This window comes from Pelodiscus sinensis, chromosome 2, assembly GCF_049634645.1.
Source record: "Pelodiscus sinensis isolate JC-2024 chromosome 2, ASM4963464v1, whole genome shotgun sequence".
In the NCBI taxonomy this organism is placed as follows: Eukaryota; Metazoa; Chordata; order Testudines; family Trionychidae; genus Pelodiscus; species Pelodiscus sinensis.
The window spans coordinates 143,199,411-143,224,692 of record NC_134712.1 but is presented as its reverse complement, the minus strand read 5'-3'; the positions used below and the strand labels follow the sequence as shown (position 1 = coordinate 143,224,692).

The window sequence follows — 25,282 nt, the reverse complement described above, 5'->3', positions numbered from 1 at the left end:
CACGTGAGAGTCCACTTAACCCAATGAAAAATGTGTTAATTATTTTGGCCACATACCTGTTACTGTTTTAATCAGAACCAAACTGGGTCCATTAATCTGTTGGCATTTAATTTGCTAGACTGAGTAATGTGAAAAATAACCCAGTAATGTGTGACCGTAGCCCAAAGTTTAAATAATACATTCTCAGCTTCTAAGAGGATCTGAATGGAAACAAAAGGATTTATTTGGTAATATGCTTATAAGTAGCCTTTGAACTGAACTAAAGCTTTTGTTTATTCTTCTATCACTAAGTTATAGAAGATCATTTGTCTGGTATCAGGGCCTCATTCTTCCATTCAGTCTTACACAGAAAGGAGTGAATATTTTGGACAGATGAGTTAATTAAGGATTCTTCAATAGGGCACATTTTCTGTGTTTGATTATGCAGATCACAGATTCAGCACTAGTGTTTGATAGTTTTGACCCAATTTATAACTGTATCATGTGCTTTATTTTAAGAAGTGATTGAAATAAGCCTCTTTACTCCATTTATAATGAATTAAACTTGCTGACATCAGCTCAAAGGCAAAAGCTGTATTGGTGATGCTAGCTTATTGTTTGTTTCAACAACATACCTCCTTAAATAAAAGGAATATTGAATAAAAGCCAGCCTTCAACTGATAGGAGGACAGATTGAGCCAGCTCAACTAAGGGTGTGTCTAGACTACAGAGTTTTGTCGACAAAAGTGGACTTTTGTCGACAAAACTATACCTGCGTCTACACTACCGCTGAGTTCTGTCCACATAACGTCGACAGAACTCAGCAGTTTTGTTGATGCTGGTGTAGCCAGACACAAAACCCCATCTTGTTTTTCCACGAGCCCCATCTTGTTTCCCCCCCACCCCCCCCCCAGAGAGCAAGAGAAAGGCAGTCAGCCTTTGATGCCCTGGGAACACAGGTTTGCTGCCTGTCCCTGACTCTACCATAAACAGAAACCAGACAGTAAATGGGCTAGCTGACGACCAGGGGCCTCCCGTCGCCCTGATGGCTAGTATCAGTAATTGACACGCCTGCACTGTCCCAGAGAGGAATCTTCGCCCATCACATACCAGAGGTGCCCATTGTCTGCATTTTCCCAGGTGTGAATTATGCTTTGCACCCTTCGTGGGAAACTTGGCATTCAAAGCCATTTTTCCTAATTGGCCACTTGAGCCCAGGAAGAAGCCTACATGACCCAAGGGGTATAAAAGAGGTTCAGCAGCCCACCCCATTTGAGCTCCAATCATCTATACCTGCTGGCAGGTATTGATTGTCTCCCGAGGTCTGTGGGACGCCCAACCTCGCCCTACTTCTTCCCGAGGGATTGAGAGAAAGACGCTGGCCACGCCAAGTCTGGAACGCAGGGGTGAGAATATATACCTGCTATGTGTCTATTTTGCATGCATTTAATAAGAGCTCAGAGAACCAAAGGGTTTCATGGTACCTGTAAGTGACTTATTAGTGTAATTTCTGTCCTGTCCTTTGTAGTGTCTGTGTTATCTGTAACACAGTAGTAGCATTTAACAACTAAGTTTACCCTGTAACAATAAATAGTAACTGTTTAAGCTTTAACCTGACTCCTTCAGTTGCTGTAACAGAACCAAGCACAATTTAAAAGAATTTCAGCCGGTAATAAGGGACTCACTGCCCTGACCGTCGGCTGACAGCTGGTAAACCTCATTTTACGAGGCATAATACCTTCTGTCGACAGAGTTCTTTCAGCTTGCTTTGTCGACAGAACTGAATGTAGTGTAGACGCTCTTTGTCGACAGAAGCTTTGTCGACAGTATCTGTTGACAAAACTTCTGTCGACAAAACTCTGTAATCTAGACGTACCCTAAATTAGTTTTCTACATATGAGCGGAAGATGATGGGAAAGGAAAGCTCCCTTCAGCTAAATGTTTCACTTTATGCTCTGGATAGGCTTTAAAATGTACCTCATCTTGGAGTCTTGGGATAACATTATTCTACCTAATTTAAACACAGTGGGCCTAGAATAAATATTATTCTAGCTAATTTAAACTCAGTAGTGTGATTCTCCTTGATATTAATTCTTGGGTATTTGTAGTTTACCCTGGGGTAAACAAAGAATAATGCAGTAGTGAATCATGTTCTGTGGTTTTATTATTGGAAAAAAACTATAAACTTTTTTCTTAGATGCATTGATTCCAACACCAAAAAAGACCACTGTTATCATCTAGTGTGAGTGCCTTTGTAAGGCAGACTGTAGAACTTTCCCAAAATAATTCCTGGATCATGGTTTTGGAAAAACATCCAGAGTGGAGTGAAAAATTATTGGTTATGGAAAATCCACCACAACCCTTGGTAAATTGTTCTGCTGGTTAATTACTCTCTCAGCTTCAAATACCAGCTATTGGATTGTGTTATACCTGTGTCTGCTAGATAACATAGTCTGACAACTTAATTTTATCATCCTTTGAAATATTTTTCACTGTACTGTATTGTATGTATTGATTTTATTTTGTATGATCATTTCTTTAAACTTAAGGGCTACGTCTAGACTGGCATGATTTTCTGGAAATGCTTTTAATGGAAAAGTTTTCTGTTAAAAGCATTTTCGGAAAAGAGCGTCTAGATTGGCATGGACGCTTTTCCGCAAAAGCACTTTTTACGGAAAAGCATCCGTGGCCAATCTAGACGCGCTTTTGCAAAAAAAGCCCCAATCACCATTTTCGCAAAACAAATCCTTACATGATCCTTCCCCTATCATCCACCTCCAGAGAAACAGAAGATAGGGACACCGTTCTTACCCACACTGACTAATATCCATTGATGGACCTAACCTCCATGAATCTATCTAGCTCTTTCTTAAACCCTGGTAAAGTCCTAGCCTTTACCACATTCTCTGGCAAGACGTTCCACAGGTTGTGCACCGAATGAAGAAAAACTTCCTTTTGTTTGTTTTAAATCTGCTGTGTGTTAATTTCATTAGGTGACCCCTAGTTCTTACATTGTGGGGAATAAGTAAATAACTTTTCCTTATTCACTTCTTCCACACCAATCATGATTTTACAGACCTCTCTCATATCCCCGGGTATGTCTACACTACCACCATAGTTCGAACTAGGGTGGTTAATGTAGGCAACTGGAGTTGCAAATGAAGCCAGGGATTTGAATTTCCCGGGCTTCATTTGCATATTGCCGGGCGCCGCCATTTTTAAATGTCTGCTAGTTCGGACTCCGTGCCCGCGGCTACACGCGGCATGAACTAGGCAGTTTGGATTAGGCTTCCTATTCCGAACTACCGGTACTCCTCCTCGTAGTTCGTGCCGTGTGTAGCGGACATTTAAAAATGGCGGCGCCCGGCAATTTGCAAATGAAGCCCAGGAAATTCAAATCCCTGGCTTCATTTGCAACTCCGGTTGCCTACATTAACCACCATAGTTTGAACTACAGTGGCTAGTGTAGACATACCCCCCTTCCTTAGTCTCCTCTTTTCTAAGATGAAAAGTCCAAGTCTTTTTAATCTCTCTTAATATGGTACCTATTTCAAACTCCTAATCATTTTTGTTGCCCTTTTCTGAAACTTTTCCAATGCCACTATAACTCTTTTAAGATGAAGTGATCACATCTTTACACAGTATTCAAGATGTGGGCGCACCATGGTTTTATATAGAGGCAATAAGATATTTTCTGTCTTATTCTCCATCCCTTTTTTAACGAGTCCTATAATTCTATTTGCTTTTTTGACTCCCACTGCACACTGAGTGGAGGTTTTCAGAGAACTATCCACAATGACTCCAAGATCTCTCTGGGTATATCTACACTACAGCGCTAATTCGAACTAACGCATCCAGACTAAATAACTAGTTCGAATTAGCGTTTGGCTAATTCGAACTAGCATGTCCACGCAGAGTGGACCCTGAACCGGGGTTAAGGATGGCCGGAAGTAGTGCCGGCAGGGCATCAGAGTAGGACTTAGAGCGTGGAGCTGCTGTCTCAGGCTAGCCGAGGGCTGTGCTTAAAGGGACCCGACCCCCACCCCAGACAGACAGTTCTCAGGGGTGCCCCGCTTGCAAAGCAGTCCTGGCTTGGATTGCCCGGAGTACCCACACTGGGCACATCACACCACTCGGCCATCAGACTGGCTGCACTTGCTGCAGGCTGCCATCTGGGGAGAGGGGGCAATTGGGGGGCTGCAGGAGAGCTTCCACCCCCAGAAGCCCGCAGAGCCAGCCCAGTCCTCCCCATCGGGGGCTCGTACCCCATTCCTCCCTCACCTCCTTCCACTTACCCCTCCCTAGCCCCCCTTCTGATGTACAAAATAAAGGACACATGTGTTCAAAAATAGAAACTCTCTTTATTGAACAAAACTGGGGGAGACTGGGAAAAGAAGGTGGGAGAGGAGAAGAGAGAGGGTGGGAGAGAGGAGGACAACTAAAATGATCAGGGGTTTGGAACAGGTCCCATATGAAGAGAGGCTAAAGAGACTGGGACTTTTCAGCTTAGAAAAGAGGAGACAGAGGGGGGATATGATAGAGGTCTATAAAAGCATGAGTGGGGTGGAGAGGGTGCATAGAGAAAAGTTCTTCATTAGTTCCCATAATAGAAGGACTAGAGGACACCAAAGGAAAGGAATGGGTAGCAGGCTTCAAACTAGTAACAGAAAGGTCTTCTTCACAAAGCAAATAGTCAACCTGTGGAACTTCTTGCTGCAGGAGGCTGTGAAGGCTACAACTAGAACAGAGTTTAAAGAGAAGTGAGATAAAGTGATGGAGGTTGGGTCCATGGAGTGGTATTAGCCACGGGGTAGGAGTGGTGTCCGTGCCCGAAGTTTGTGGAAGGCTGGAGAGGGATGGAACGAGACAAATGGCTTGGTCACTGTCTTTGGTCCATCCCCTCCAGGGTCCCTAGGGTTGGCCGCTGTCAGCAGACAGGCTACTGGGCTAGATGGACCTTTGGTCTGACCCAGTACGGCCATTCTAAGCTCAGGGCTCAGGGTCGGGGGTCTCAGTGGACCACCTTGATTTTCATGCACACCTGCTCCTGGCTGGCCAGGCTGGCAGCTCTCCTGCCCTAGACGGCCACTTTCCTGTGCCTAGTGCAGAGGTCGTGGACGAGGTCCACGATGTCTGCACTGGACCAGGCGGGTGCCCGCTTCTTGCAGTCCTGGGCAAGCTCCCGGGAGCCGCCAGCCTGGTCCCGGGGAGAGGGGGAGTGCTGGGGGGCATCGGGTGGCTGGCTTGAGCCGTGCCAGGTGCAGGGTCTGCTGGCTGGGTGCTGGCAGGCTTGCACCTGGCACAGGCACTGTAGCCAGCCCGTGCCCCTTTAATGGGTCCGGGGCCGGGAGGGGGGCAATAGAGTTTCCCTGGTGTTGGCCAGAGTGGCCACCAGGTAAAGCTGTGGAGGGCTAGCCTCCCACTAGTTCGAATTAAGGGGCTACACTCCCCTTAATTCAAACTAGTAAGTTCGAACTAGGCTTAGTCCTCGTACAATGAGGTTTACCTAGTTCGAACTAAGCGCTCCGCTAGTTCGAATTAAGTTCGAACTAGCGGAGCGCTAGTGTAGCGCCTATCAAAGTTAATTCGAACTAACGTCCGTTAGTTCGAATTAACTTTGTAGTGTAGACATACCCTCTCTTGAGTAGTTGTAGCCAAATTAGTCCCTATTATATTCTATGTATACTTGGGATTATTTTTTCCAGTGTGCATTGTTTTACATGTATCAACATTAAATTTCATTTGCCATTTTGTTGCCCAATCACTTAGATTGGTGAGATCTTTCTGAAGCTCTTCACAGTCTGCTTTGGTCTTAACTATCTTGAGCAGTTTGGTATCATCTGAAAATTTTGCCACCTCTTTTCTACATAATACCCTTTTCTCTAGATCATTCATATATAAGTTGAATGGTGGCACAAGTATTTTTCACTTGGTCTAGGAAGCTTTGCGGAAATTATCAAGATATGAGCACAAAAGCTATCCCTGTTTTTGATAACAAATAGAATGATGTTTAAGCAACCGCTCTAGTTTCTTTTCCTTTAGTCCACCTGCTCAGTGTAAATCAAGTCATTACATACTGTGAGCTAAGTACACTGCCTCTGTGGCTTTTTCAGCATAAGAAAAAGTAATGGGGGTCAGGGAAAGAAATGTTCTTCCTTGCAAGGTAATGCCATGTGTGCCTAGTGACAATAGCTGTATCAATAGAAATTGTTTTCTCTCCTATTCCTCTTCTTGGCTTCACCTATATGCTACTTCTTCATCTGCATTACTTTGCATGATTCTCTATTAGTGTTCATTGTTACACCCTTAGGTGGAACCTTTGAAATCTATGGGGAAGGTAGTTTTGAGTCTTGAGGGATGCTGCATGCTTGTATTGCTTCATTTGCCAAGATTTGTATAATTGTTGCTACTGAAGGGAAGTTTTAAATCAAAGATAATAAAATAAACTGCAACCTTGTGAACAGGATTTGTGCTTATCCACTAGACTAATTTGCAGTTAGTGCATACTGTATGGCAATATAGTCTAGCAAACATTGTTACTTTTTGCAAGTTGTATCAAAAGTTGTATTCATTACACTTCATGATATCCCCAATGCTGCTCTCATTTATGGTCTTTCATCATTTGATCAATGAGAATATCACATTTTCCATTGCTACCTCTTCTTCCACTGCGATACCCTGCTATTTTCATAGTGGAAAAGATCTTTTCTACATAATACAAGATACCTAAGTTTAGAAGAAACCCATTCCAGTCAAGTGAAAGTGCAGAAATAAAAATAAAATTTTCTCTTGACACCAATCCTATTTTTTATTTGCAAAAAATCGTTCTTAAAATACAGAGAAAATGAAAATGTCTAGGTGACATTTAAAGAGAGAGTGAATGACTTGTGGGGAAGAAGAAAACTCTAGATCAATACTGGTAAGAAAACTCAAGTGAAATAACAACTTTCAACTCTGAAGAGTCACAAGGAAGGAACAGATGGGATACCAGAAGCCACCAGCTGAGTGCATTTAGTTGGTATAAAGTTCACTCTTGAATCTTCATAGTATTGCCTCAGACTCATTAACATGAAATAAGTGTTACCCCATCACTAGTCAACTACTGTAGCTAGCTACCTATGACTCCCTTACTTACACCTTCATCCAACTACTCCAACCACATACCCGTTGCTACTTCAGTTCTTCCCTTTTGTGTCTCCATTTTGGGCACTGAATTAGGCAGGGGTCCTGTGTAAAAATTTTACTTAAAAGAGCTTAAGTAATTGTTATACATTTTACATGTAATTTTTGTACACTTCCTCTGAGATAGTATGAAAAGCATATTTTATTGATCAAATAAACCTACCTGTCTATTCAGTCATTTATCCACTTCCAAACCAAACCTAAAAATGGGATTTTTGAGGATTTCCCTTCATTGCTAGTTTATTGGTTACACATTGATCATATGTGCAGTATGTAGAACTCAGAAGCCTTCTCACAGTTAGTTCTGAATCACTCACATTTGAGTGATAGGCAAGGGAAGATCCTGAATGACACCTCTAGGTTGGCTGGCTAGTTTGCATGGGTCCACTGTAAATCTGGAGATTCTTGGCCAGAAGATTAGGAATTTTTTATTAGGCCTTGGGGGGAGGGGCGTGAGGCATCTCTGGATGACTGTTTTAAAGACCAGTATTAAATTAAATTCTAGTATTCTTTAGTGGAGACAAAATCGCAACAAAGTGGGACCTTTGAGAATGACAGAGAAGTGAACAACTGGGAATAGATGTGATGTGTAGGCCAAATACTGAAGTCCTTATTCAGTTTTTAGTAAACAATTATTCATTTCAATTTCTTCTGAAGCCAGCTTGAGTTTGCTTGAATAATGATTAAGAAAAAAACTGAGTGAAGACCTCCGAATACATTGAGTCAAAGCTTCCTGAAGTCAAAGGGAGTCTTTCTATTCATTTGATTGGGTTTTATAGATCAAGGCACTGGATTAACAAACCAAATTGCTTGCATAATCTATCTATACTGTATTTCATTAATCTTACAATCTCAATCATATATCACGTAACATTTAAATAACTATTTGCCAAGACAAATGAAGTAAACCAAACACTTATTTTCTAACCACAAATATTCTGAACAGCTTTAATACATTTCTAAAGATTCAACATGCCAATCCCTGAAAGAGTTAAGTAACTAGAATTTGAAATAATTGTGTCCTTTTTACATGTAATCCATTGACCTTCCAAGTTATTGTATAGTTACTCACATTTAACATTGTGCAAAGAACTTTTAATGATTATTCATTTTCCAAAAATTTCATTAAAGAATGTGAAGACAGTCAGCAGACAAATGTATAATATATCATGGCTTACCTGAACTAAATTCCATCCTTTTAGGGATTCAGCAATGATAGACGTGACAGTTGCACATACTCCACCAAAAACCATCACATGATTAGGTCCATATTTTATTGCATCATAGAAGGCTTTGAGTCCTTTTGCATTGTCACACTGGAAAAAAAAGAATTATTTCTTAACTAGAAATCACAGACAGTATGGACCATCACAGATAGCAATACCAACATAGCAACAAACTACTGAATAGACAAAACACGGAGACATTGAATTGACTGGATTCAATTTCTTAGTGTCCAAACTTACAAAGTATGGAGCAATCTGATCTTTGGACATTGGAACATAAGGACTCTCAATGACCCCAGCATCTTTGTTGGATGCACAAAGCTTACTATAGGAAGAGGCTTCTTGCACTATTTAATACCCATGTGCCTTCACTGCCAGAATTTTGACACCTAAAATGTTAGCCATTAACATCTGAGATGACAAATGAAGCAGCAGTGATAAAGTACTGATGTTTAAAAATGTTAATAGAATCATTTTTCTACTCATAGCTAGATTTTCTGTAGTGTGCTAATTCTTGACATCACAGATTTCTCAGAGAATTCATTTTATACACTGGCATCTGTTGTGAAGGTTACAATGATGTCAAAGAATGCAAATAACTTCATTTTGTATTAAAAGTCATGTAAAACCTGGATATTTTATGCATGCATATGTATAAAATGTAATAAAACAATACTACTAAGTAACAGGGACACAATTTAATAAAGTATCATTTTAAAATCCTATTACTATAAACAGTTGGATTACTTCCTTGTTTTAAATTGCAAAGAATTCGACTATAATTTGAGAGTAAGCTCAAAAAATGAGATCTGAAAACCAATTCTAGTCAAAATTACAAGAGATGTGAATATGAGGCTTGTGCTGAAACAGCCTCGACTTCTCTATAACATCTCATATAGTAACAGCTTGATACTTCATGTTGTAGCAGAATGTTAATAGGATATATATGCCTGAAATCAAGAATTCTGTTTCCAGACATTCATAGAAGCAGATATAGATCAGATTTCTGACTCCAAGGGTATGTCTAGACTACAGGGTTTCGTCGACAGAAGTTTTGTCGACAGATACTGTCGACAAAGCTTCTGTTGACAAAGAGCGTCTAGACTACATCCAGTTCTGTCGACAAAGCAAGTTGCTTTGTCGACATAACATTGTGGACGCAAAGGACAGTGTAGATGCAATAGTGCGTTCTATCGACAGAACTCTGTCGACAAAAGGCGTTATTCCTCGTAGAATGAGGTTTACATACGTCGACAAAACTGCTGAGTTTTGTCGATGTTATGTCGACATAACTCAAAGGCAGTGTGGACGCAGGTATAGTTTTGTCGACAAAAGTCCACTTCTGTCGACAAACCCCTGTGTCTAGACACACCCCGAGATGGCTAATGGGTGGCTAATGGGGCCAGCAGATTCTTTTCTCTAACTCTCCCTCCCCCTTCCTCCCGAAAGTCCTCTTTAAATATAACCCTTAAGAACCATGGTTAAACTGCCTCTAATATTTCAATATAACAATTCATTTGTGCATATATAGTTCATATAACACTATCATCCTGTTTTAAATAGAGTATTAATTGTGTTGCATTTTGTTAGAAGAACACAGATTTCTACTAAGAAATTTGTGAGCATATATTAATCTTACAGATTTCATACTTTAAAAGGAAAATATGGTTCTATTTCCATTTGGAATAGAATTATTCTTCTTATTCATATAAAAGGGCACAATTTTGCAATTAATGTATTTTTATTGCATAATACATTACAAATAGACTCCCTCTCTCCCCCACTGTCACCTTTTTCCATAAAACTTGCTCAGATTGACACAGAATGATCAATTTGATGGACTGCTGATAAACTCAAACACTGTAGAAATTAACTATGCAATTATTGGATTGAAGAATGTCCCCAAATTAAAGTAACAATTCATTCTGAGAAGAACTTCAATGACTCTCTAAAACTTGGTCAAGTTCTAAAATATTGCAAGGTACTCTGCTCTTGGCCTGAAAGATTTATACCTCTTCAGTAGAGGTTGCAGGACCAATTGTCCATGTCCCATTACACCAACGCTAAGTTATTTAATGCAACTGCTGATTTTTGTTGCTTTTTAGTGGTATTTGTCTTTCACAGAATGACAATGTTTATGGAAAGTGTGAACCAGAATGTAGAAGAAGGAAAATATCAATAGTAAAGCAACAGTTGGGAGTGGCCAATAAAATATAGAATATATAAAAGCAATGGAGGAATATAAAATCTTGTTTCACAAATTTAAAATCAGTGGGCATATTTACAAATAAAAAACAAGACACATGCTGAAATTCACCACTCAGGCACCTCACATTGTCTTGTATCTTACTTCTCATCCTTTAGCTAAAATTTCACTATTCATACAGGGACAACTTTACTTGAGCAGTTACCAAAAAAACTAGAAAATGCTACTTTCATCCAACCCTCTCCCAGAACCCTGGCAAATCAATGGCATTTTCAGAATTTCTATAGGTTTTCCAAATATGGGCTTGTAGGGGTCAATTGCGGAAGAACTCTGTATGTGTGAAGTATAGCGGTGGTGAGGCCTGCATTCTCCCTCCTTTCCCATTCCGCCTGCCCCCCCCCCCCATCCCTACTACAGATGAGCCAGAAGCAAGCCTCTAGGAACATACACCATTGTGGCAAGAACAAATTGTAGATAAGGGCGGGAACATAACAATCTTGTTTACCTAAATGTACTGATCATGTAAACAAAGTCAAAGGACAAGCAGTACAGCTGAGCCATACTGTAAAAAGCAATGAGTAACCCCCCAGAAATCTCCAAACTGCCACAAACAAGGTAGAGACACAGTATTTAAAGCTGCACCAGAGCACAGCAATTTGAACCTCGCCGATGGGCTTTGGGTACCGGCACCTCGGAAGCTGAGACACTCTCCCACATCATCAGAAGCCGAAATAGGGTTTCCGGCTAGCCAAAGGGAAGTAAGAAATGCCACTTTTCCTATCATGTTAATATAACATAAGAACATAAGAACGGCCATACTGGGTCAGACCAAAGGTCCATCTAGCCCAGTAGACTGTCTGCCGACAGTGGCCAGCACCAGGTGCCCCAGAGGGGGTGGACCGAAAACAATGATCAAGCAATTTGTCTCCTGCCATTCTTCTTCAGCCTCTGACAAACAGAGGCCAGAGGCACCATATCTAACCCCTAGCTAACAGCCTTTTATGGACCTAACCTCCATGAAATTATCTAGCTTCTCTTTAAACTCTGTTATAGTCCTATCCTTTACAGCCTCCTCTGGCAAGGAGTTCCACAGATTGACTACGCGCTGTGTGAAGAAGAACTTTCTTTTATTAGTTTTAAATCTGCCACCCATTAACTTCATTTGGTGTCCTCTAGTTCTTCTATTATGGGAACTAATAAATAACTTTTCTTTGTTCGCCCTCTCCTCACCACTCATGATTTTATATACCTCTATCATATCCCCCCTCAGTCTCCTCTTTTCTAAACTGAAAAGTCCCAGTCACTTTAACCTCTCTTCATATGGGACCCGTTCCAATCCCCTAATCATTTTAGTTGCCCTTTTCTGAACCCTTTCCAAGGCCAAAATATCTTTTTTGAGGTGAGGAGACCACATCTGTTCACAGTATTCAAGATGTGGGCGTACCATAGTTTTATACAGGGGCAGTACGATATTCTGTGTCTTATTTTCTATCCCTTTCTTAATAATTCCTAAAATCCTATTTGCCTTTTTGACCGCTGCTGCACACTGTGTGGAAGTTTTCAGGGAACTATCCATGATAACTCCAAGATCTCTTTCCTGATTTGTCGTAGCCAAATTAGCCCCCATTATACTGTATGTATAGTTGGGGTTATTTTTCCCAATGTACATTACTTTACACTTATCTACATTACTTTACACTTATCCACGTTGTTCTTTTAGTTAAGGGGCACAGCCGATAGCTGTCAGGAAATAAATTGCTTGTGTTTGACAGATACCTGTGTAGCGTCCTTTGTACTTTGAGAATCCAGTGTCGCACCTGAGACTTACTCTTGCCAGCAACAGGGCTATTTTGGATCATGACAGGGGTGGTGCTAGTGAGTCCTAGAACTCCCATGTGGACTCCCACAAGCTCCATCTCTGAAAGGAGATTTAGTCTGAGCATGTCCATCGTACACAGCTGGGAGAGTATGTCTCAGGGAGAGAAGAGTACTCTCCCAGTTGACATTTCCTAGGTTATCTAATGCTTTCCAGGTCATAACCATCAATTTAAATTCCACCCTGAAACAAATATGCAGCCAGTGCAGATCCCAGAGAACAAATGGTACATATACCCAGACAGGTATCTAACTCAATAATTGAATTGCTGCTCTCTGCACCAATTCAGTTGCCCTAATTATAATAAATGGTTACATATAGTGGCATTACAATAATCTAATCATAAGGTAACAACAGTTTGGATACTACAGGTGGGACCTCCCTGGTCCCAGACCTTTGGGACTTGATCAGTCCTGAACCATGGAGTTTGCCGAACCAGGGGAGGTCAAGGATTTCCTCCCAGCTATCAGCTGGAGCAGAACTGATGTTGCTGGATGAGAGGATCCTGTATTTTAGAGGGAGCCAGTGGCAGGGGACCTCACCTGGTCCAGCAAATTCTCTCTTTTAGGACTGGTCAGGTCTTGAGGATGCTGGACCAGAGAGGCCCAACATGTAGTTAGTTTTCTGCTATTTGTATCTAGCCAAGAGTTTGCAAACTCCTTTTTCATATGTGGATCTCATCTAAGGACATCTCAGTCTTGGACAGTTTCTCAGAATTATCACCTGAAAAGAGGGGTTATGAATAGGAATCTGCAATGAAGACTGATGTAAATAATTGATTTAACTTCTCCACAATGCCCTTGTGTTCCATAAATTTTCCTTTAGGACTCAGTCATTCAGTAGCTTCAATGTACTTGAAAACTTTTGCTATTAGTTTTTGTGTCTTTTGTTAGTAGCTCTTTAAATACTTCCTTTTTTTTGCCGACCTTATACTTGTACACTTAACTTATCAGAATAAGTTTAAATGTCTTTCTATTTTCCTCAGTAGATTATGACTTCTATTTTTTAAAATATGGCTTTTTATCTCTAATTATATTTTAATTTTTTTGTTTACACTTGGTGGCATTTTTAGTCCTCTTATTGTTTTGGTTTGGTTTTTAATTTCAATATAGCTCGAGCCTCTATTAAGGTGTTTTTAAAGTTTCCATGAAGTTTGTACATATTTCACTCTTGTCACTGTTCCTTTAAATTTTCATTTAATTAGGATCTGCATTTTTGTGTAGCTTCCCTTTTTGAAGTAAATGCTAGAATGATGAGCTTCTTTAGTATTTCCTTCTGCATGGGGATTTTCAATTAAGTACTTTATGATTGCTATTACCAAGCATTTCAGCTATATTCATCTCTTTGGACCAGATCCTGTATGCCACTTAGAACTAAATAAAGAATTGCCATTCTCCTTGCGCGTTCCAGGAATAGATGCTCCAAGAAGCAGTTGTGATGGCCTGAAATCACAGAAGTTATCTTATCATTGCCCTCTGATGTGCTGATTATGCCACTGACACGGGCCTTCCTACTCTCCAGGGCTTCCAACCACCCTGTCCTGATGGGCCAGACCTTCCCCCCACAAAAGCAGAGAGTTGGATTTACAGCAGAGCCACACAGACACGGAACCACTTAAGCTCTGGCAGGACTCAGTTCAAAGGGCTCAGCATGCAGGAAACCAACCTCAAAATGGGATCAAAACCCCAAATAAATCCATCTTACTATGTGTGAAAGTTTTACACAGAGAAAGATAAAAAGGTTATCTTTTATCAATGAAAGAGAGATATGCATAGTAGTAGCTTCTCCCCTCCCCCGATAACAATTATTTACATTGGGCTTAATAATAAACAAAAGTGTTTTATTAAGTATAAAAAGTAAGATATAAGTGATTGCAAGTGAAAACAGTCAGATCAAAGTAAGTTACTAATTTAAAATGAACAAACAACCAATAGCTAGTTCTAATCCCCTAAGAAACTTGTTACATGCAAACCCTAAACAGCTGTTTTTATTTCAGGTAAAAGCTTCAAATCAGAGTTGATATTTCACACTGACTAGGGTCTACAGTTTCTTCAAAGTTGTTTTGAAGCCTCTTAGCATGTGCCAGGTGGTTTCAAAAGCCAACTGAAGACAAAAGGCTGATTGCTTCTCATTTCTTAAATAAACTTTCCATCACAGCAGGAATCCTTTGTTCCGTAACCCCACCCTACTACCCCTTTTCACATACCTATAGAAAAACACCATACCACCTGCATTCTGCTACAAAGACCTTTTACATCTGCACTTGAAAGGGAATCCTCTGAACTGTCATTCATGTTAAAATTCGACACTTTCCAACAAGGAATGAACAAACACTCAAACTATCTTACCCATTACCAAGATAGCTTCCCCAATTATCACCTCTAATACCATTAACTCACAAACATCCCACTCTCCCCACCTCTAATATCATCAATTCACAGACACTTACCTTCCTTCCTTCCTCCCCCCCCCCCCCCCCCCCCGTATCTCCCTCCTGCTCTGAAATGTGATTTGTCCTTTTCATGTGTGTTCATTTTTTTAAATTGTATCCTTTGGTATATATGGTTGTGACTACTTTCTTCCACTATTTGATCTGAGGAAGTGGGTCTGGCCCACAAAAGCTCATCATCTAATAAACCATCTTGTTAGTCTTTAAAGTGCTACATTGTCCTGCATTTTGCACCAGGTTCCAGATGGATTTCAATACCAGGTTGCGTGGTCAAGGAGTCTTTCTAGGACCAACAACAGTTTGGGTTACAGGACAAACAAGGCTATTCACAGGTTGTTGATTTAATCACTGAGAAATTAAATTTCCAGGGCCTCAGTAATGGCCCTCATTAGCACATTTAGAATTATAAACAGATCCACACTTCCTATTTCTAACTTCACATACAAGAATGATACATTCAAAAAATTAGGATATACATATTCAGCAGATTGTAACATTAAAATTGATAGGTTACATGATGTATTTTGTTTAAAGCATCTTTGAGTTATGCATATTCATAGTCATAAGCCAATTCTCATAAGAAATCGGGAGGGCCCAACAAAGCAGTCATTAATGATGTCTAGAAATTTTATCTCTACATTCTGTCCAACGGTGATGTGGTGGCAGTCAGTAAGGGTACGTCTACACTGTGGCGCGATTTCAGGTTACTTCTAGTAATAGCTATTCTGCGTCTTGACAGCACAACCATTATTTCAAAATAACTTTGGAAATAACGGGTGCACTATTCTGATGTCCCTGTAAACCTCATTCCATGAGGATTAAGGGACATTTCAAAATAGCATTTTTTTTTTAGAAATTTGGTGCTGTGTAGACAGTGCCAAATTAAAAATAAGATATTTTGAAAAACACTTGAAATAAGCTATGTAATTTTCATAGCTCAAATTGCGTAGCTTATTTTGAATTAAGGGTGCACTGTAGACACACCCTAAGGGAATAACTGAAATCCCCCATTATTACTGGATTTTCTGTTTTGTGTTCTCTATATTCTCCCCAAGTATTTCACAGACACCATCACTGTCCTGGTCAGTAAGTCACTAATATATCCCTCCTGCTATATTCTTATTATTCAAGCATGTAATTTCTGTCTTTAGATGAGTTATGGAGCTCTTTGGGTCATTTAAGGTTTGTACTATATTTGACTCTATGCTTTCTTTTATCCCCCATTGCAACCTAACTATATCATTCGTATATATTTTGGACTCCAGTCCCATTGATTTTCATTGTTGCACTAAGGCCGTGGTCCCCAACCCGGTGCCCGCGGGCGCCATGGCGCCCGCCGGGCTCTTTACATGTGCCCGCGGAGCAATCTGGGCTGGCAGGTGCCAGCCCCAGGCGCATGGCCGGCCCCGCCCCCGGGGGCACCGCGCGTGCCCTGGCCCCGGCCCCGGCCCCGGCCCCGCGGCGCTTACAGGGGGAGGGCGCCCCGGGCACGTGGCTATGGGGGGGGCCCCCGGCTCCGGGCATGCGGCTGGGGGGGGCCGCCCCGGGCGGGCAAGTGTCCCCGCCCCCTGGCGCCTGGCGGGCGAACGGCCACGTCCCCTGGCGCCCGCCAACCTGAAAAGGTTGGGGTCCACTGCACTAAGGTCCTATGATATCTATTGTATCAATAGCCTTATAATACCAGGCACTCAAGTTCTTCCAAGTATTCACACTTCTTGCATTTGACTACAAGACCTTATAAATTATCTTACCTTATCAATTTTTAGTTTTCTGCCTGTGTGTTATGTAACTGAATGGGACTTATTTTTATTTGACTATTTCTCTTCATTTCCTGACTTATTTTATTATCTTTTATCCTTGTCTCTTTACTAAGCTATAGCACATCCCCTTTATTATTAACTACTGCCCTCAGGAATATCTCTATCATCTATCCAAACTATGCGCTCCTCTGTACCCGCTGGCTTTCCTCCCCAACCCTTAGTTCAAAAACTCCACTATGACCTTTTTAATTTTACATGCCAGCAACTGGTTCTACTGGTGTAGGTGGAGCTCATCCTTCCTGTATAGGCTCCTGCTTTCATAAGAACATAAGAACATAAGAATGGCCGTACGGGGTCAGACCAAAGGTCCATCTAGTCCAGTAGCCTGTCTGCCGACAGTGGTCAGCACCAGGTGCCCCAGACAGGGTGGACCGAAGACAATGATCAAATGATTTGTCTCGTGCCATCCATTCCAGCCTCTGACAAACAGAGGCCAGGGACACCATTTCTATCCCCTGGCTAAAAGCCTTTTATGGACCTAACCTCCATGAAATTATCTAGCTTCTCTTTAAACTCTGTTATAGTCCTAGACTTCACAGCCTCCTCTGGCAAGGAGTTCCACAGCTTGATTACGCGCTGTGTGAAGAAGAACTTTCTTTTATTAGTTTTAAACCTGTTACTCATTAACTTCATTTGGTGTCCTCTACTTTTTCTATTATGGGAACTAATAAATAACTTTTCTTTATTCACGCTCTCCACACCACTCATGATTTTATATACCTCTATCATATCCCCCCTTAGTTTCCTCTTTTCTAAACTGAAAAGTCCCAGTCGCTTTAACCTCTCTTCATATGGGACCCGTTCCAAACCCCTAATCATTTTAGTTGCCCTTTTCTGAACCCTTTCTAAGGCCAAAATATCTTTTCTGAGGTAAGGAGAACACATCTGAACACAGTATTCAAGATGTGGGAGTACCATAGTTTTATACAGGGGCTGTAAGATATTCTGTGTCTTATTTTCTATCCCTTTCTTAATAATTCCTAACATCCTATTGGCCTTTCTGACCGCCGCTGCACACTGTGTGGAAGTTTTCAGGGAACTATCCATGATAATTCCACGATCTCTTTCCTGATTTGTCGTAGCCAAATTAGCCCCCATTATACTGTATGCATAGTTGGGGTTATTTTTTCCAACGGGCATTACTTTACACTCATCCACATTAAATTTCATTTGCCATTTTGTTGCCCAATCACTCCCAAAAGTTTCCCCAGTTTCTACTAAACCTAGATCAGGGTTTCTCAGCCAGTGGTACAAGTACACTTAGGGGTACTCAAGAAAAGTCTGGGGGGGGTACATCAACACTACTAAAATTTGAAGAAAACTGAATTTTTGTTTTAAGTTTTCCAGCACTTTATTATTTTTGTACACCCAAAAATGTCATCGCCCCCCCGGCTACAATTATGTTGTTTGAACAAATGTATTGCAATGATAGAAAAAAATTGTGTGTCTGAAAACTATAGGTACTGGGGGTACTTACAATTTTTTTTTAAAAAGGGGTACATATATATATATATGTTATAAGGGGGTACTTTATAAAATAAAGGTTGAGAAACACTGACCTAGATCACTTCTCTGGACACCATTTTCTCATCCATGCATGGAGACCTTGCAGTTTTGCCTGTGTACCTGGCCTTGCATATGGAAGTGGGAACATTTTGGAGAATGCTACTATGGAGGCCCCGGACTTTAATCTTTTATCTAGCATCTTAAATTTGGATTCCAGGACATCTCTCCAACATTTCCCCTTTCTCTGTCATTGCTACTACTGATTTATTTGCAGTACTCGATACAATCCTGTCTAGATGTCTTCACCCTTCACACCGACCAGGCAATTCTCCATACAATTCTCCCAGTCATCACAAACCCAACCTTCTATATTTCTAACAATTGCAAGACTATACCATGACATCATCTGGAAGGAGGGTCCTAAATCTGGGATCATTTCCCTCTGTTCCAGTTGATGATCTTTTTCCCAAAGACTTTTTTCTTCTTTAATAGCTCAGAGGCTATCAGGCTAAGATTGGGATTGCTCTACTTTATCCTCAAAAGTCTCATTTATATACCTCTCTATGGCCCTTAGCTCCAGTTTAGCTATTCTGCTTTTAAGAGTCCATACTCCGTCTCTGCATCCATGAGCTGGCTGTACCAAATGCACACACATTCCCACAAGCCAAGTAATCCAACATGCCACGTTTAGTACAATAAATTGGATATCACCCCAACACACACTTTGCTGCTGGACATCTGTCTTGTTACTCTTGTAAAGCTATTTGTTTCTTTTTGTTTGTGGTGGTAATAGCAGTTTGTTTGTTTGTTTTGTTTTGTTTTGTTTTGTTTTGTTTTGTTTTGTTTTGTTTTGTTTTGTTTTGTTTTGTTTTTCAGGGGATGTGAATTGGCCTAAGTCTAGAGAATATTTGTTATGTGTATCTGATCTGGCATTCTTATGCCCTCTCTAAACTCCTTCCCAAAACTAACACTGTGACTGACATTGTCCTTGGCTAGTTCAGCTGCCCATGCTATTTGGAGGCATTACCCTAGAGTTAGATTGATTTCTCTCAGGAAATCACATGTCCCAAAAACATGGCCCAAAAACACTCCTACATCTGATTAAGGAATATTTATATTTTAAATCTATACGTTGATGCCAGAGTTCTCAGGTCAGTAATACTAGTATTTATTCTATCTTCTGCTTCTTGATTTCCGGTTTAAAAAAAAAATCTCATTACTGTATTTTTCTCCCTGGGGGTCAAACTAGTAAGACACTTTTTTCAATTTTTTTCAGGTTTTATCTATGTCAAAGTATCTCACTCACTTCTCATCTCTTTTTCCTGTTTAAACAAAAAAATGCTTTACATTAATTTTCTCATCTTTATCCCCTGGTAAGGTCTGTATATAGCCTAATTTCTTACTTCTACTTCCATGCTTGTACGAGGTGTTTTGTTTTTGTTATAGGCTATGTCTAGACTACAAGCCTCTTTCAAAAAAGAGCTTCTAGACCACAACCAGTACTTTTGAAAAAGCACAGTTTGCATTACATAGCACCTTTTTTCGAAAAAAAAAGGCGTTATTCCTCATAAAACGAGGTTTTCTGCAGTCAAAAAAACTGCCGCGTTCTTTCAATTTACTTTTGAAAGAACGCGGCTGCAGTCTAGATGCAGGTAAAGATTTTTCGAAAAAAGGCTACTTTTTTCAAAAAATCCCTGTAGTGTAGACACACCCTTAGTGGTCTTGTATTTTAACTTTATTCATGGCCTGAGCACCTCCACTTTATATGTTTCATCTGTTTACGGGGGCTGCTTTTTCTTAATTCTAGCCAAAATCTCTTCCTTACTACACATCTCAGACTGATCACTGCCACCATGTCATAACATGAGAGGATGCCTTTTTTATTAAACTGAAAATTGACTTTTCATTAAAAGAGCTATTTATGGGGCTGTTCTAGTTGCAGCTTAATGTTCCTGGTCACTGCACAAGGATGGACTTCCTGGTATCTCCTCCAAATTCTTCCAGGTTGCTGCACTGTTCACTAGATCTCACAAAGAATGGGTTTAATTATGTGACAAGGCTGAATTTTTAAAAGAGGAAAATATTTCAAATCCAAAAAGAATCTAGCTGATCAGCCACACTCAGCTTCTTTAAAAGTTAATGGGTATAGCTACATTGTATAATGGGTATAGCTACACTTGGGCTTAGTCTACACTGCAGGGTTTTTGCGCAAGAAGTCTTCTGCAGAAGAGTTCTTGCACAAAAACTTCTTGCGCAAAAGCACGTACAGACCTGAAAGCGCATCGCAAAAGCAATGTGCTTTTGTGCAAGAGAACGTCCACACTGCATGGACAATCTTGTGCAAGAAAGCTCTGATGGCCATTCACAGAATGGCCATCAGAGCACCTGTGCTTTTTCCAATAGGGGTTTCTTGCACAAAAAACCCTCCGAGGCATCCACACCTGTCTCTTTGTGCAAGGGCTGTAGCACAAAAAGGAGTTATTCCTCATAAGGAGAAGCCCACTACTGGCAAAATCCCTCTGTTCTGTCGATTTTCTTGCACAAAAATGTGCTTGAGGTGTGGACGCTCTGCTGGTTTTTGTGCTTGGCCTGTTCCAGCTGACATAGGGCTAAGGGACTGTTTAATTGGAAGTGTAGGTATTCAGGCAGCAGCCCAAGCCTTGGGACTCTCTCACCTCACATCATCTAGGCTCCAGCTGAAGGCCCACATTGCAATTAAACATCCCCTTAGAATGAGCTCTGCAAGCACAAGTCAGATGATATAGAACAGTCATGGGTTTTTAATAGCAGTGTAGACATACCCCATGTCACCTTTTTTTAAAGAATTAAAATAAGTAGTTTTACATTTCCTCAGGATGTTGAGCAAGTAAAGGGCTCACCTGGTCTCCAAAAGGACAAAACCAGTTTATCCTTCATTATAATGACAGCAAAACCATTCCCCTAAATCACAAATTCCTTGAAATCCCTTAAAGACCAACTCTTACTAAAGTCTGGTTTCTCTCTGTATAGCCGATTTCATTGATTGCTTCCAGATGCTTCCTGCTTGGATGGAATTATTCTCAGAAGAAGGTCCTTGCTTTCAAACCTGACAGCTCACAGAGTACAGCAGAGTACAAGGTACATAGTAACTATTATACTTATCCAATGTATAAAGGAGACTGTTTGTATGTTTGTGCGCTGGTAACTTGGACACTATAAGAGCTACTGCAACCAAACTTTGCATGGGATAACCTTTCCTCCAGGAGAAGGTTTTAAGGTACTTTTGGACCTCATTGGGCCCAATCTCAACCTGTAAAAATAAAAAATAACTCGCCGACCTGCGCTGCAGGGGCAGCCCCACCCACCCTATGTCCTGTGCCCGCCACCTGTGGCCCCCAGCGCTGTCTGGAACTCGCCCCACCCCCACACGCACAAAAGCTCAGATACCCGCCCTATCCCCGTGGCTACAGTTACCAGATAGTCTAAAAAAACCGGTCACACTTGATCGAGTGTGGGAGGGGGGGAACTGGCGAGGAGGGGAGTGGGGGATGGCCGGGAGGAAGGGTCGGGGGGGCTGGGAAGCAGAGGTGGTCAGGGGCGGGGGCAGCAGGGCTGGTCGGGGTAGATTGGGAGAGGGGCGGCCGGCGGGAAGCAAAGCTGGTTGGGGGAGATCAGGATAGGGGGGGGGGGTGGCTGACGCGAGCGGGGCTGGCCGGGGGAGATCAGGAGGAGGAGAACCAGCCAGCAGGAAGCAGTGCTGGCCGGGGGCGGGGGGGGAGGAGCAGTGGAGCGAACTGGCCGGCGGGGAGCAGGACCGAGCAACGATGGGTAACTCCAGTTAATGATAAAATAAATACAGCATTTCTGCCATGATATGGTTCAATGTTCAAATGATTTCTAATAAAACACTGAATTAGTCTTTATTATTCAATAAGATAATGATAATATCTCATGGTGTTCTTTATTAGTAATAAAGGCTTTCGAGATTCCTCCCGCACATCAATTGTGCTTTGGCATTCAATCAACATCAAAAGGCATTGTTTTCCACACTTGAACACTGTGATCATTTTTATTTAAATATAATTATGTAAACTAGGTGGCTATTGTGTTGCTTCTTTCATTCTCAGAGGAAGTGATGGAATGTAGTAGATTTGCAGGGTATTGAATAATTATGACTCAAATATAAATGTCATTTCCAATGGAAATAATTTTGGCAGGTTCAACTCAGTCACTAGTGTCAGTTTGGTTTGTGGTTCTTTGAGTGCTTTCACATTTCTGTTCATGCTTTTCATTCTCATTCTTTATATTCAATTTCCATAAAAACATCCTTTTAAAAGCATAACAGATCTTGTCATGTTGCATATGAACCCTTACATTAAATCTATTTTTCTTTTCATTCCCATATTGATATTATTTTAGAATATAGTAGCCGAGTGTCTGTGAGTCTGTAATGCCGAAATGCTGGCTGTTCCCTCTGGGTGGCTCTGTTGCCTGAAATGCTGGCTGTTCCCTCTGGGTGGTGCTGTTGCCTCCCTGGCTGTTCCCTCTGGGTGGCGCTGTTGCCTGAGTCACGTTCTTCACCTCCCACCTTGGCGCTTGGCTGACTTCTGAGCCGCTCAGCCGGGCTGCCACAGGGGAGCAAGCAGCACAAGTGGCCGTTTGGGCACCGCAGTCCCCATGCAGCACCCCTGTGCTGCATGGGGAGTGTGGGGCCCAAATGGCCGCTTGCGCTGCTTGCTCCCCAGCGGCAGCCCGGATGAGCGGTGCAGAAGTCAGCCGAGCGCCATGGCAGGAGGGGAAGGGGGCTGGGTGGTGACGTACATGGCCAGTGGGCAAGGCATGGCCTTGTATATGACCGCCCTGCCCCCCTTCACATCCCCCTTCACCTCCTGCCATGGCACTCGGCTGACTTCTGCGCTGCCCAGCAGGGCCACCGCGGGGGAGCCCAAACGGCTGCTTGCTCTGCTTGCTCCTCTGCAAAAGCCTGGCTGAGAGGCACAGAAGTCAGCCAAGCGCCACAGCAGGAGGTGAAAGGGGACGGGGAGGTGACGTACATGGCCAGGGGGCAGGGCCTGGACAAGCGTGCATCCCCGACGGAGACAGAGGAGAGCGGAGAGAGAGTGAGAGGCAGGAGGGGGAGAAGAGAAAGAGAGAGACGGAGAGATAGGCAGAAGGCGGAGGAGAGCTGAGAGAGAGGGGGGGAGGCAGTAGGAGGAGGAGAGAGAGAGAAAGAGACACAGAGCGAGAGATCGGTGGCTCAGGAGAAAAGACCGACATGGAGGAGAGACCTGAAAATCCCGTCTTATGACAGGCTAATTGGCTAGTTTTAGAATATTAACCAAAAAGCCACAAAAAGAATTTCCAATCCCTAAGAGGTTTTTATAATTTAGCTCATTTAACAGTCTGCTTTTTTCCCCTTCATTTACACTGAGACTGCTACATAGGAAGTAACGAGGTGGTGGAGGTAACATTTTATTGGACCAACTTCTGTTGGTGAGAGAGATAAGCTACTACTACGCTGCATAAATAAGAAGAGGTGATACATTTAAACTTTAATTATTACATTTTTAAAAAATAGTATGCATTTTTTCCTTAATGCAGGATTACTTTAAAGCATTTCACTTGTTTTATTACAGTGAATTACTTTATGAAACTGTGTTTTTAAATATTTAGTATAACAGTTATTCTTTTGTTTGTATTTAATTTTCACTTTTTATGTTATTGATTAGAAATGTTTGTCTCTCTCTGAACAAGATGGTAATCCATTTTGAGTACTTTGACTGATACCTGAGGGTCACTAATCCAGTGAGGATGTCTATTAGTATGTTAAATGTGTGCCCTTAATGGTGCTTTGGAATGATGCATATTTTATAAACCTAAAAAAAACTGCTGTGGTATCTTATTCATAAATATTCTGCACATTCAGTTTTATAAAAGAAACAATATCTTTCACAGATAATTGCATAGGTATGAATAGATAATCAAGGCAAGAGAGAAATGTCATTGAAGAATCTACTAACCACCATTTCAACCTTACTTCTTTTAGCACTGTAACAGGATCAGAACAGAAGGCTATAAACAAAATTGTGGAGGAGAGAGGTATAAGCCTCAGACTGAGGAGATCCCTGCTCCCAGAGAAACAGGGAGGAGCTGGTTTAGAACCAGCAGAGGCAATCAGGGGCAGTGGAACACTTGGGGCAAACTAACCAGGCCTGCAGAATCAGGCCAGCCTAGGTCAATTAGAATACCTAGGAGTAATTAAGAAAACCAGTTCAGACTGACTATGAAAGAAGCTTGCTGGCAGTGGTAGGGTGCATGCATCTAGGAGGAAGGAGGAGAGTGCTGCTGGGAGTAGGAGGAAAGGAGATTACAACCAGGAGGACGAACCAGAGAGAAGAAAGATGCTGGGAAGGTGTGGGGAAATAGCCCAGGGGTCTTGGAGCTGTATTCTAGCATGTGTTGGGGACTCACATGAGCAGCTACTATCAAAGGGCCCTGGGCTAGAACCCATAGTAGAGGGTGGGCCAGGGTTTCCCTCCCCGCCAACACCCACCTCCCCATTTCCACTTGGGGAAAAGGACTGTGGAATTTATCCTCTGTTTTACCATACACTAGCCAATGATGAAAAGAGCTCAACAGCAAATTAAAGCCCTGGGCTAGGTGCCTAAAAACTGTGGGCTGCTGAGGCCAACAAATCTGCCAGGAAGCGCAGGACCTAACAAGTTTTTGTAGGAGCTTTGTCACAGTACATTTAAAATTGAGATGACAGTCTGACACCTATCTAGGTACATGCTCAATACAGATGTTCAGTTAATAAAAGGAAGGACCGAATTAAAATGAATGTAAAAACTGAAAAATCTGAATGAATAAATAACAATCAGGCAACGGTTGTAGATTAAAGTAGGTGAAAGTGTAACTGTCTTGTAACATTCTTGGGACGATTGACTGCACGAGGCTGTCCTCGGGATTTATGGGGATCTAGGCAATACTATTAAACTAGTGCCCCTATGCCTGATGGCAGCCGAGGGGGAGAAATTTTTTAGGGGTGTTATTTTATAA

At 41.7% G+C, this 25,282-nt stretch overlaps 1 protein-coding gene across 1 annotated transcript in view; it reads right to left on the bottom strand.

Annotated features, from left to right (window-relative positions):
- The window catches only part of GABBR2 (gamma-aminobutyric acid type B receptor subunit 2), an 856,335-nt gene that overhangs the window by 661,952 nt on the left and 169,101 nt on the right, over positions 1–25,282 (bottom strand). The window contains exon 2 of the mRNA XM_075921529.1: positions 8,340–8,477. Within this exon, the coding sequence (XP_075777644.1) occupies positions 8,340–8,477 (138 nt within the window). The remainder of the gene's footprint in view (positions 1–8,339; positions 8,478–25,282) is intronic.